General features: G+C 38.4%; 1 protein-coding gene across 1 annotated transcript in view; it reads left to right on the top strand.

The window, feature by feature from the left end:
- MRC1 (mannose receptor C-type 1) overlaps positions 1–14,369 on the top strand; it is a 98,224-nt gene that overhangs the window by 43,098 nt on the left and 40,757 nt on the right. The window contains exons 9-12 of the mRNA XM_082617051.1: positions 1,371–1,481; positions 6,781–6,896; positions 9,904–10,052; positions 12,384–12,583. Coding sequence (XP_082473177.1) covers positions 1,371–1,481; positions 6,781–6,896; positions 9,904–10,052; positions 12,384–12,583 — 576 coding nt within the window. The remainder of the gene's footprint in view (positions 1–1,370; positions 1,482–6,780; positions 6,897–9,903; positions 10,053–12,383; positions 12,584–14,369) is intronic.

The following is a 14,369-nucleotide window of genomic DNA, read 5'->3' as shown; positions in this document are numbered from 1 at the left end:
GTCTTAAATATCACTCAGCGACTGAAGTATATCATCAAGTAATCTTTTGTTAATAGAGAATGAAGATGGTGGTTAAGAGGCTTGGTTTTGATGCATGGCTTATTTCCTCATTTGTAAAATAATAATAATAATCATAATCATACCCAGCTCATATGGTGGGTATAAGGATTAAATGGGTTAAGGTGTATAACGTGCACAGTGCCTGGCCCGAACTTCCTGCTCAATAAGTATTAGCTACTGTTTTTATCATTGTGGTTGTTATTATGGTGATAAATTGAAAGCTTAAGAAAAGAGTATGGGGCTTCCCTGGTGGCGCAGTGGTTGAGAGTCCGCCTGCCGGTGCAGGGGACATGGGTTCGTGCCCCGGTCCGGGAGGATCCCACGTGCCGCAGAGCGGCTGGGCCCGTGGGCCATGGCCTCTGGGCCTGAGCGTCCGGAGCCTGTGCTCTGCAGTGGGAGAGGCCGCGGCAGTGAGAGGCCCGCATACAGCAAAAAAAAAAAAAAAAAGAAAAAAAAAAGAAAAGAGTATGTGTTAATTATTGAAAGAATAGGCAGAAGTGTGTCCTGGGAAGGGGAGACCAGAGAGCATCCTACTTGTAGGGAACTCAAAAGACAGTATGGCTGAAAGCATGGAGGGAGAGGTAGAGGGGTGTGTAGGGAAAATACTGGCCATGAGAAAACATGCATTAGCCTGGGAGTAGCCAAACCTAATCTGCAATCTGCAAATATTACACTGGCTGAAGAGTTGAGTACCAGGTTGTAGTGGGTATGGAAAACATTTTACAAGGTGTTTAGCAGTTAAGGGAAGGAGAAGAGAAATCTTGTAATGTGAAATCTCTAAGGAAGGCAGAAAGGGTGGAATTTGAAGTAGAGTGAAATATGGTACCTTAGCTCGGGGGGGACCCTCATCAATAGAAATGGGAGGAATGGAGGGAAGAAAACTGGTTTCAGGTGTGTTTTCAGGTTGGGCATGTTGCTTGGGGCCTTCTTTCTGGGTGGCTTTACATGTACTCAGTTAACTTGAAAACAGCTGCCCATAGGATGGATGAGGAGGTAAACCTTCTGTTGGGACCATTTCTTAAGGGCTTATGAGCAATTTTCGTTTCTCTCTAGATCCCCCTCCAGAGTGGCTTGACAGCAAAGACATAAAAAACATACTGGGGCTACAATCTCTTTATATCTTTGTAGCCAAAGTCAAATTTGCAGTTGCCTGGTAAAATGTCCATTTACCTTTCCTTTTCATAGATACCTTTTTCTCTTAATAACCTCAAATCTTATTTCCCTTTTCAGAGGTGCAGTTATGAGGAAATAGCACCAAACAACTGATGATCATTGAGTTGTTGTTTTTTTTTTTCCTTTGCTTTCTGCAGGATGGGTACTGGGCGGATCGGGCCTGTGAACAGTCTCTTGGCTACATCTGTAAGATGAAATCACAAGCCCAAACTCCAGGAATAGTGGAAGTGGAAACAGGCTGCCAGAGAGTGAGTACAGAACGCACGCAGTGGTTTCAAATCAGCAAATATGATGTGATAGCTTTATTTTTGTCTGTGAAGGTACTTAATAATAGGGGCCAACTGCTTCACCTTACAGGTAGTGGTAGTCTATGACGCTATGGGTCATCAAGGACATTTCCAGTGGATAACCTTAATTTGCAGATAGCAAACAATCCTTAGTCATTTTTTCCATTTATAATATTTCTGGTGAGCCTGTTTCTGGTGGGGAGTCTTCTCAGTAGATTACTGAGGGTCTGGGAGGCAGGAGGTCTAGGCTCTAGTTGGTAGTACCAGGTAGTAAGTCAGTTAAACCAAGTCAAACCATGCAGTCCTATCGTGCTTTATTCTCACCTGCACCACAGTTAGTAATACCTCCCCGCAGGTCTTATCTTTCTTTGAGGTTAAAGTAAGTGATTTCTGTGGAACTGTTTCTAAAAGCGTAAAGAAGCTGCAAAATACGGGATGTATGGTTATCATTTTCCTGTTTGATCGCTGAGTTGCCCATCTTCCTCTTTTTTCCTTTCTCACTTCTCTTGGATAAAAATAAAGTTGCAACTGATTTTCTATCCAAGAGCGTCAAGTTGTGATCAAATCATAGCAAACACCAGAATTCATGAAACATAATTGAGTACTGAACAAGTAAACCATAAAGAAAAATAGAGCAAACACAGAAAATCATACAATGTGATAGACAGAAAGGATCTTAGTGATGCTTGAAAACCCCCTTTTAATTTTTGTGTCCTGGAAATTTCAGCCCAGAGAAGTGATAACTTTGTATGAGTCACACAGACGTAAGGCTAGAACCCGAGTCTCCTGCCAAGTACACTTTCACCGCTGGTTTCACTACCAGTACTCTTACATATTCTTTGCCTAATCATAGGCAGGTACAGGAGATTGTCTATTATTGTAATTTTCTATAAGTAATAAACCAATCCTCAAATTTTATTATTTCTACACAATCAAAATTTTGTGTATATTTTTTCTGTGAACTGTCATGTCTATTATGATAAAATCCAATTTAATCATTAGGTTAAATAAGAAAAAGAAGAAAATATCAGCCAACTGTTTGTTGAGTGTGGTTATTATGCTTTCAGTGATCTTAAAAGATAAACATTATGTTTCTAACTAAACAGGAGAAGATGCAAGAACTCAGAGATATTAATTTAGCCTGTTTAAAAACACATGCTCTAGGCACTGATTTCCTCAAATCACTGGAAAGTCTAGAAAAAAATCCACTTGTCAGCAAAGGAAGATAATAGTTTTTTTGTCTGGGCCTGGGTACTTGGTGGTGTAGGGGTATTTCTGAGAATTCAAAACTCCAGGCCTTCTGTCATAAAGATCTGGGATTCAGTTTTCAATTCATTGCTACCTGTAGGGGAAACCTTGATCTAAGAAATTAACATGAAATGGTCCCAAGTTGCTAATATTCCTGGATGTCTGACAGACGCAAGTGTAAATCCTCTTTATACAGAAGTCCTACTTCCCAGGCTGATTGGGAATCCCACAGATGAGTGTGAAATCCAAAATTATAAAACATACCACCAGGAGCTTAGATGGTGGAATTAATGGATATGACATTAAAGTGACTGTGTATTAAAATGTTTACAGAAATAAAAGGTGGAATTGAAACCATGGACCAGCCACCAAGTTTTGTTATGTGGTGTTTTCATATGATTAAATTATAAATATTTTTTATTTCCATTAAGGTTTTTTTGACCCATGAATTATTTAGAAATGTGTATGTGTGTGCTTTCATAGTGGTAGAATTTGCTGGTAGTGATGGGGTTTTGTTTGTGTTTTAGTTCCTAAATAATTGGGAGCTACTGTTGATTTAAATTTCACTGCGTTGTGCTCATATAAAGTTTTTGTTGTTATTTGTTGAGATTTTCTTCATTATCTAGTTCATAGTCAGTTTTTATAAATATTCCATCTGTGCTTGAACAGAATGATCTTTGATCTGGGGGTTCAGGGGTCTATATATGGTGACTAGATAAAACTTAGCAATTATATTATCCAGATATTCTATATTTCTAATATTTTGTCTGCTTGACAAAATATTCTCCTTGTAATTGTATCAAGCTTGATTTATGTACTTTGATCTGTATTATATCTTCTTGGTGAATCAGTCCTTCAACTATGTAATTATTTCTTCATTCATAATAATGCTTTTTTATCATAAAGTCAATTTTAAATAATATTAATATTGCCACAGAAACTATCTTTTGCGTGATATTTCCCTGGAACCTCTTTCTCCAGCTGCTTGCTTTTAATCATTATGTGTCATTATATTTTAGGAATGGCTATTATAAATAAATACCTGCATTTTCATTTTTAATCTAATTTGAGGAACTCTGGCTTTTAACTGGTAAACACCAGTTTTGTGGAATTGAAACCATGGACCATGGGCATGACATTGGTTCTATTGAATATATTTATTCCATTTTCCTCCTGTATGGGTTTGGAAGTTATACATTCTTACTTTTTAAAAAAAAAATTGTGGGCCTCCCTGGTGGCGCAGTGGTTGAGAGTCCGCCTGCCGATGCAGGGGATACGGGTTCGTGCCCCGGTCTGGGAGGATCCCATATGCCGCGGAGCGGCTGGGCCCGTGAGCCATGGCCGCTGAGCCTGTGCGTCCGGAGCCTGTGCTCCGCAACGGGAGAGGCCACAGCAGTGAGAGGCCCGCGTACAGCAAAAAAAAAAAAAAAAATTGTTACCCTTATTATTATTATTATTTTTTGTACGTGGGCCTCTCATTGCTGTGGCCTCTCCCGTTGCGGAGCATAGGCTCTGGACGCGCAGGCTCAGCGGCCATGGCTCACGGGCCCAGCCACTCCATGGCATGTGGGATCCTCCCGGACTGGGGCACGAACCCGTGTCCCCTACATCGGCAGGCGGACTCTCAACCACTGCGCCACCAGGGAAGCCCCCCCTTATATTTTTAACATGCATTCCTGACTTGAAGTTAACCAATATCTCTCTCTGCCTCATGAACAAAATGAATGTTAATTATTCCACTCAAACATTCAAAATTTTTCAAATTTTGAAGTAATGTTAGACTCACAAGAAGTTGAAAAAAAGAGTACCGAGAATTCCCCTGTATCATCCACTCCACTTCAGCCAATGACAACATTTTCTCTAACCAGAGTACATGATCACTACAGGTAGTTGGCATGGATACAATATTATTGACTAAACTACAGATCTTATTACTATTCCATTCTTCAACTTCCCACCACCAATTAGGTATCTTTGCTATTTGTCCAGGCAGTTAGACCTGGATTTACCGACATTTATTGACTTCTTTGCTCAGCGTAGACTTTTAGTCCACTTGCTCCTCTTGGCTTTCCTTTCTTGCCAAAGTAAATCTTCTAGAAGTGCTTTCCCTGGGATTTGGGAGTGGAAAACTCTGTCTTTGTTTGAAAATCTCTTGAATGTAATTTAGGCAGGTCATTTTAGAATTCTAGATCGATAGCTGTTTTCTGACAGCACTTTACATATTATTTCATTTTCTCCTGGCCTTTATTTTTGCCATTGGAATTCCTACTAGACTAAATCTTCTTTTTTTAAAAAGTGGATGCTCTGTATTTTCTCTCTGATTGATTTTAAGATCTCATTTTCTCTGTCTGTAAGTACAATATGTTCAGTTTTGGATTTATTTTATTGGTTCCATTTGGTATTGAGTGTGCCTCTTCGTTTTGAGGATTTGTATCTTTCCATTCTTGAAAATTACCAGTCATTAATTTTATTCAGTGCTTCTGAAACTTCTCTCAGGTTGATTTTCAACCTTCTCATTCTATCATTTATATTTTCTATCAATATGATTTTTAAAACATCTTTTCTTATTCTCATCTCTCTTCTACATTCAGTCAATTTACTAATCTTTCTGAAACCATATTTTCTATATTTAATCTGGCCATTGAGTTTTTAACTTCATATTTTTCTTTTCTAGAAATTCGTTTTTGTGTGTGTTTGAATCCTCTCGTTCTTTGTTCATAATATTTTGATCTTTCATCATTGATTCTGTTTCTTCTTTTGTCACTTAAATCATCTCAACATGCTTCTTTTTGTATTTTTTCCAGATTGTTTTATTATGTTAAACTGTTGACTCTCCCTTAAAATGAGACATTTTTCTCACATGGTTTATAATTTTTGATTGTGAATTCGTCCCCATCCCATCCCCACCCTGACCCTCAAATGTCATAGTCTTAGATGACCTGGATTATGGAAATATTTCTGTCGTGTGGTTTTACATTTTACTTCTCAAAGTGCCTGCAAGATTCTCCTTCTGTAGACTACATTTTATACTGTACTTTTTGGGCTGTAGATTCTCATGCAATGTGGGTAGTGTAAAGTTGGGACTGGCACCCATCTATGGCACGGACTTGGTATTTATTTTCAAACAGAAGAATTTTTTTCTTCCTTCGCCCAGAACCCCAGGCAGGTGACAAGAATCTCTGTCATTTCCTCCTCCTGTGGGGGGAGTTTTCTCGCTCTCCTTTCAAAGAGGGGCTACCCTTAGTGGGTATCATCTTTACACAAGGACTTCAGTTCTATCTCCCTGCCTCAGGTGGGCTGATGGCCAAATATCCTAATCTGTATGGACATTAATACCCCAGCCCCTAGACTCTAGGACCTTAATCTTGGTCTGATACATAACCAGGCAACTACAGTCTCAGCTTGTGCATTTTCCATTCCAGCTTTTTAGTTTTCTAGTATTTATTTTTGATACTTGGAGATTTCCCCTTCTTTCTCCCAAATTCTAGTATGGATTTTCTGTTTATTGTTATGTTTTTATTTAGCATGCTTTTATTTCTGTGTGTTTGAAGTGTGGGAGAGGAAGCACATCAAATCATGTTGCCAAAAGTTTGATAAGTACTATCCTGTGACCAGATGGTACAGCTTTATACTCACTATCTACTACTGGCTTCAATAGGTGACTAGGCTTGTTATTCTTCAATAACAAGTTACCTATTCTAAAACTGAGATCTTAGCCATTTTGTTCAGTTTCTTGGGTAAACATGTCACAAATCATTTTTGTTGGAAGTTGCATCAGAAGTGGAGAGAATGACTCCCCTCACCCCATTTTGTATCATAATTGCCATTTGAGGAACAATGCACTCCTGTTTTCCTTATTCACATAAATTGTTTTCATTGCATGTCAAATTATTCATATTTGTGTTCTTTACACACTTCTATTATTTATCAATTTGTGTTTCATCATAGAGGAATTATTCAGATAATATTATATCATAAATATGCATGATAATCTGCTTCATAACATCAATAGGGCTGGAAAAGACATGGCTTCTACTGCTATTTGATTGGACACACACTTTCAACATTTACAGAAGCAAACCAAACCTGTGTGAATGAGAAGGCTTACCTAACAACTATCGAAGACAGGTATGCAACTATTTTCATGTTTTAAAAAAAATGTATCAAATAATGAACCATTTCCAAAAAAGCATATCAATGTGCTCTAAATTTCTGAGTAAATTACATTGAATCTTGAAGTATGGTTTGTAAACATAGGAGCATTAAAAATCATGTTTTTATTTGGATTCTTCATTGAAAACACAATAAAATATTTTGCTACTTTTAGTACCATAAAACAATGTTCAGAACAGTTTGCTAATGCTCTGGTAAATGTTGTTTATAGATCTAACTTTATTTATTTATTTATTTATTTATTGGAGTATAATTGCTTTACAATGTTGTGTTAGTTTCTGCTGTACAAGCAGGTGAGTCAGCTATATGTATACCTATATCCCCTCCCTCTTGGACCTCTCTCCCACCCACCCCCATCCCACCCATCTAGGTCATCACAGAGCACCGAGCTGAGCTCCCCGTGCTATACAGCAGGTTCCCACTAGCTAGCTATTTTACACATGGTAGTGTGTTTATGTCAAACCTAATCTCCCAATTTGTCTCACCCTCCCCTTCCCCACCGTGTCCACATGTCCGTTCTCTACCTCTACATCTCTATTCCTTCCCTACGAATAGGTTCATCTGTACCATTTTTCTATATTCCACATATGTGCGTTAATATACGATATTTGTTTTTCTCTTTCTGGCTTACTTCACTCTGTATGACAGACTCTAGGACCATCCACGTCTCTACAAATGACCAAATTTCGTTCCTTTTTATGGCTGAGTAATATTCCATTGTATATATGTACCAAATCTTCTTTATCCATTTGTCTGTCGATGGCCATTTAGGTTGTTTCCATGTCCTGGCTATTGTAAATAGAGCTGCAGTGAACATTGGGGTGCATGTGTCCTTTTGAATTACAGTTTTCTCAGGGTATATGCCCAGTAGTGGGATTGCTGGGTCATTTGATAGTTCTATGTTTAGTTTTTTAAGGAACCTCCATACTGTTCTCCATAGTGGCTGTATCAATTTACATTCCCACCAACAGTGCAAAAGGGTTTCCTTTTCTCCACACCCTCTCCAGCATTTCCTGTTTGTAGACTTTTTGATGATGGCCATTCTAACCGGTGTGAGGTGATACTTCATTGTAGTTTTCCTATGCATTTCTCTAATAATTAGTGATGTTGAGCATCTTTTCATGTGCTTCTTGGCCATCTGTATGTCTTCTTTGGTGAAATGTCTATTCAGGTCTTCTTCCCATTTTTTAATTGGGTTGTTTGCTTTTTTGATATTGAGCTCCATGAGAGATCTTTTTTAACTTTTTTTAAATGTAGCAGATCTCAAAATTTTTAAAGCAAAAATAGTAAGTAAAATTTGTCATGTCAAAAATCAAACTCTCTATCTGTACTACCACCTCCAACAAAAAAGGCAGAGAGACTTACTGAATATTTTATTCATTCTTTCCAGTCTTCCATTCTTTGTTTTGCTTTGCTTTGCTAGGTTTACTAGATTATTAGGTCCAGAAAATGATGTGAACACAGAGAATTTTATGTAACTTTTAACATCTAGAGTCCCATCCTTCTTTAGGTTTTAGTATTTATTTTTCTCCTGCTTTTTGCAAAGTACTGGATCAGGCACAGAAGAAACTTAAAATAAAATTTTAAAAATGTCCATCTGATTGGAACTAAATAGGTAAAAATTATTGAGTTTTAATACAGTAAGTTATATTTATTGACCTTTCAACGCAGACCCAATAAAATGTAGAGGATGCTATTGATATTAAAAATTCTTTGACAAAATGAAAGATGTCATAGAATTCATATAGTTTTTATAAAAGAACTTGTTTTTCAACATTCTTTTTTCATGTATAATTAAATGTCTGATACATTGTAACACCCTTATACAATGCTAACCTCTGAAAATAAGAACATAGATAATTTTTATCTTATGACCTGGAAGTGAGCTATACGTTTTTAAGTACTGTGGGAGCATGTTCTGATCTGTACTGTTGGTCTTTGGGTCTACTGGAATAGAGATTTCCCTAGATTTTCTATTTTAAGTTTGCTTTTCTTTATGTGTTTTCTGTGATACTTGTGTTCAGGAACTCACTAACTCTGTGGTTCAATTTGGTTTTGGGGCTTTAAGAAAAATTGAGCTGTTCCTTTTTAATTTTTTTGGTTTGTTCAGTTTAGGGAATGACATTATTCAGACTAGGGTCAAACAAATGTTCTGTTATTGTGGCTTTCTCTCCATTGCCCTCTCTGTTCTCGCTGGAGCCATCTACAGCTCCCTTTGTTCCTGGAAACTTTGGACATCACTTTTCTTTTGCTCCAAAGAGATATTTTTTTGCATATGTTGCTGCGTCATTGTCTGTTTATCAATTAAGACAAATTTGGTTTGCCTTACCAACTACATTGTATTATTACCAGATTACGCCAAATATAAGGATGGGATCCAGAGGAGAGCAAACGCTGGAATTTGTGATTCTGCTCCCAGTTCTTTCTAGAGATTGAATCTCTAGTTCTCTGTATTTCTTGATAATTTTCTCTTTTGTTTCAGAGCTGAAAAATGAGAATGACATTGAGGGGAAAATTCACACAGATTTTCTAATTGTTTTGTCCTCGATCATGTTACCACCTCTCCACTTACTTCACCAAGAATTGTGTAGAGCATTTGAAATATTTGAACAGTGGACTGATTTTCAAACAATGTATTTTAAAAGGCGATAGTTTTCTCCTTGGCGTTTTCAGAGTTCTCTTTCACTTTTAGGAGGAGCAGAAGGGCTGGTGAGCAATAGAGAAAATAGTTTGGGTGCATTTGAATGATTTCATTCAATCAGCTGTATGATATGTTTCCTTCAGAAGATCACATTTCCTTAGTGAAAATTTGCATTATTTAAATGACATGTAAATAGAACACAATAGGTTTGAGTTGCCAACTAAAGCATAGCTCAGGCATACAATTGAGGTACTTTTCATGTGGATAATTAGAAAAATTCACATTTTTCTAAAATTTAGTTAATTTTTTTTTTTTTTAAAGATATGAACAAGCCTTTCTGACTAGTTTGGTTGGATTGAGGCCTGAAAGATATTTTTGGATAGGACTTTCAGATGTACAAAACAAAGGAACTTTTCAGTGGACCATCGCGGAAGGGGTTCAGTTCACCCACTGGAATTCAGATATGCCAGGTATGTTCAGAGCTTCGGTCTTGTTTCAGGTGGTCTGGTGAGGGGACCAAGAATCTGTGTTCTTTTTTCTTCTTTTTTGGCCGCACCACGTGGCATGAGGGATCTTAGTTCCCCAAGCAGGGATGGAACCCCTGCCCTCTGCAGTGGAAGCGTGGATTCTTAACCACTGGACCACCAGGGAAGTCCCAGCACTTTGGTCTTGGGTTTCCATTTACCCTACACGTCGTCTATCGGGCCAAGCCTGTAATTCCTTCACGGCACCTTTCCAAACAGACTTATGTATGTAAATTAATTGTGCTCTTTAGATTTTATTATCTTATATTTCATTCTCTTTTTGCTTTTTCTTTTAAAAATGTTCCCATTAGTTTGCAGTGGTCTAAAAAAAAAAAAGGGAAGAGAAAACTGCTAGGTTATCTGGTACCGCTCTATTTGAAGTATTTATGAAACAGTGATGAAATCCTGAATGGTCATAAAGATTCCAAATGGTTAACTTACTTCTGAGAACTTAAAATTGTCCTCAAGGGATATAAAGCTTTTCAATGTAACTATGAATAGAATTATGACTGCGCTAAATCTGGAACAAGATTTAGTGCTTATGTGGAACTCATTATTTCAATATCTTGAATGGGCTACCCCGTTTAGCCCTTTATATGCCTTGGATTTAATTTTACCCTTATAGGAAACCTGCAAGGTAAGTTTAAGTATCCTCATTGTAAAGAGGTGGAAACTGGAACTTGAAAAATTTATAAGCACGGATTTAGACTAATCTTTGTAATTTCCAAATCCAGGCTGTTTGCACTAAGATCACCCTCCCTCCCTATAAATTTTGATTTGCCTTTTTTAATAAGAAGTTTCTGAAGTAGACTCTGAAAGATTCTTTGCTTTCTTTATGCACTGGTGTCTAGCCTATGACGTAATTCAGTATGACTGCATTTAGGAAATTCAACATCCTTATAGCAAGTGTTTCATTGTGCCTAGATAAAAAGCTAAAGAAGGAATAATATAGCTTAAGGGCACAAATTAACTACTTGGCCTAATAAGTCCTAATCTTCAGAAGTTTTAAAAATTTGTATCCTCAGCTGTCAATAAGGAAAAGAGATCAGTAATTTGGATAGTGTGATTTTTTAAAATTATTGAACATTCTGAAAAATAGTAAGACTTCAGTTTATTTTGAAAGAACAGGGCAGTATATTAAGAGCGTGTGCACATTTTTGTTTTTTTGAAGGGTGGTAATTCTTACTCTCCAGGCAAAACTCCTTAATTTCACTGGTGTTGATCATTTAGCAGTAGGATTCTGAGAGATTAATCCTGTAACATCCTTAGGGAATAAAAATGGATCAAACCAGAGTCATAGGGAATTAGCAATCTTACAGAAAATATTTTGGGAAAAATATACCTCCCCAGAACTTTGAGAGTTACTTCTAAACATTTACTGCCTTTAAAAGGACAGCAATCAAAGACTATCTCATCTTAGCAGCAAGGAATCCTAATGTTTCCAAAGCTCTATCTTAATTACTATTTTGAAATAATGATGACGGTAAAACAGAAAGCTTCAAACCATGAAGCTTAGTATAGTCCACACTGTCTTTTATGTACTCTTTTATCCATTAAAGCTGGCATGCATCACAACTCTGTAAGGTAGGTAGCAGTATTTGCATTTTAAGACGAGGAAATGGGTTCATAGTAGTTGAGTAATTGATCTAAAATCTCTAGCTCAGGCGTGTCTCATTTTGAAGTCCAAAGAACTTCTGTTCTCAGATATCTACATGGACCCCAGGGGGAAAAATAACAGATCTTAAATAATTTTTTTTAAAAAGAAAGAAACATCAAAACCCCATTATTTTTGGGTATATGTATGTGTATAACTGAATCACTTTGCTGTACACCTGAAACTAACACAACATTGTAAATCAACTAGACAGCGATATAAAATAAAAAATAAATTCAAAAAAATCAACTTCCTTGGGAAAAAAAACACAAAACATTATTTTTGTCATTATGGTAAATTTTATCATACTAAAACTATTGTACTGTTAAATGTCTGTGTTGAGGGGGGCACCCTGCCAGATATTAGAAATACAAAATGTTACCAAAACTCTGACATTTGAGATTATAATTCAGTTGGGGATACAGGCCACACAAATAAAAGGTAAATAATGGTTCAAAAATAGCACAAATCAATTGCCAAATGCTGCAGGATCTCTCCTCTACATTTTCTCGTCACATGTAGATTTGATCCCACAGCTTGAGGCTCAGGTTTGAACTGTCTTCTGTGAACACAGCTGGCTTTCACAATCCCTTGTTGAGTGAATTCTGCTTTGTTACCTGCAGGACGGAAAGCCGGGTGTGTTGCCATGAGAACTGGGGTTGCAGGGGGCTTGTGGGATGTCTTGAGATGTGAAGAAAAGGCAAAATTTGTGTGCAAACACTGGGCAGAAGGAGTAACTCGCCCACCAGAGCCTACAACCACCCCGGAACCCAAATGTCCAGAGGATTGGGGCACCTCCAGTAAAACAAGCTTGTGTTTCAAGGTAAGTCTCAATTGCTAAGCTCTTAAAGAATTTGGGATATGCTTCAGCCTAAAGAATCACCTAAGGAATGGAAACAAAACCAATGCCCAGGCTCCACCTGTAGAAATTCTGATTTTATTGATCTGACAGGGGGCTTGGGCATCCACTGTTTTTTTTGTTTTGTTTTGTTTTTTTTGGCGGTACGCGGGCCTCTCACTGTTGTGGCCTCTCCCGTTGTGGAGCGCAGGCTCAGCGGCCATGGCTCACGGGCCCAGCCGCTCCGCGGCATGTGGGATCTTCCCGGCCCGGGGCACGAACCCGCGTCCCCTGCATCGGCAGGCGGACTCCCAACCACTGCGCCACCAGGGAAGCCCCCATCCACTGTTTCTAAGGAGCTCTCCTTGGGTGGATTGCTAAGGACCAGTTGCTTTGAGACCAGCAAGCACAGCCCATGCCACAGACACAACTCGCAGCAGCCTTTCTTCGCCTGCTTTGCCTTCCTCACCTCCCACTCTTGGCGTCTTTCCTCTCTCCCATGCTTGCTTGCCCTAGTATGAGCTCGCACTTCTCTTTATCTTAATGAAAATTTCTTCTCCCCCCCATGCTAGCCTGTTGCCTCCCATTTTGGCTCTGTCCTTGGAGCCCAAGCTTTAGGCTAAGTGAACTGACAAACGAATCTGCGATCATGTCACACTGGAATTCTAGAGAGAATACTCCCTTGTTCTGATTTAACCCCTGATTATTATGCCTGATGGGAGATGAAAGACTTCCCGTAGGGGCACATGGCCGTTCAGTGATCTGTAAGTGACAATTAGATATCCTGCTGTCAACCAGGACATTCCTAGACTGGACCATCCATTTTCTCCTTATGCAGTCAAGCTCACCCAAACAAAAAACATACCCCATACCCCAGTGAATTAAGCATTTGGGGTTTTTTTCTCTCTTGTAAATCATATTCTTTCTAGAGAAGGTTGTGTTTAGCCAAATATAGCAATGTACTTATCTACCACTTAATGACGTAGTCTCTAAAGGCCAGTTCTCTGGACTTCTTTTGTTCAGTCCTTTGAGGCATATGGCCCTGGCATGTTTTGTAAGACAGTTACACAAAGCTGATGAAGAACCTGAGTTACTAACGTGTCAGAATGAGGTTGTTTAGTCTCCTCTCACTCAAGGGCTAGTTGAGCTGGTAACTTCTACTTAGCAGCAACAGAGACTCATTAGCTGTTCAATCCAGATTAGCCAGTCAAAGCTAAAAGCATAATTTACATAGAAGGGAACATATTGAGCCAAGACAGGAGAGGATTTTACAAATGGATTGAGGACTAATACAAAGCCAATCAGGTATTTGATTGCTGCCTCTGGAAACTTTTGAGTTATTGCACAAAGGCCAGGTTCGGCCTATGCACAGCCATCCACCTGAGGGTGGCAGGCTATGGAGATTAGCTGCAGAATTTTTGAGAGAAGGAGCAGAATTCTCCAGAGCTGGGAAGTGAACCAGGGGTTCCAGAAGATGTTATCCAGGTGGATGTACAACGAATCCAAATATGTGCTTCCCTAGAAATTATGGTTTTAGAGGTGCTTGGGGTAGGGTTTGTTTGAAAACATATAGACCATCTTTGTACATATTAAGATGTGAGAATTAGTAATAAAATTCAGCTGTTAGTAAATTGATTGAAGAAAATAAAATCTTATATCACCATCTAACAAGTTGAGATATTCACAGGAGTCTTGAGAATTACTGCAGTGGAAAGTTGCTCAAGTTACCTGTATCCAGATAACTCAAGTAAGGTCAAGGTGAAGATTGCCT

Source organism: Mesoplodon mirus (genome assembly GCF_964341445.2).
Source record: "Mesoplodon mirus genome assembly, chromosome: 4".
NCBI lineage: Eukaryota > Metazoa > Chordata > Mammalia > Artiodactyla > Ziphiidae > Mesoplodon > Mesoplodon mirus.
This window is presented reverse-complemented; position numbering and strand designations above follow the sequence as displayed.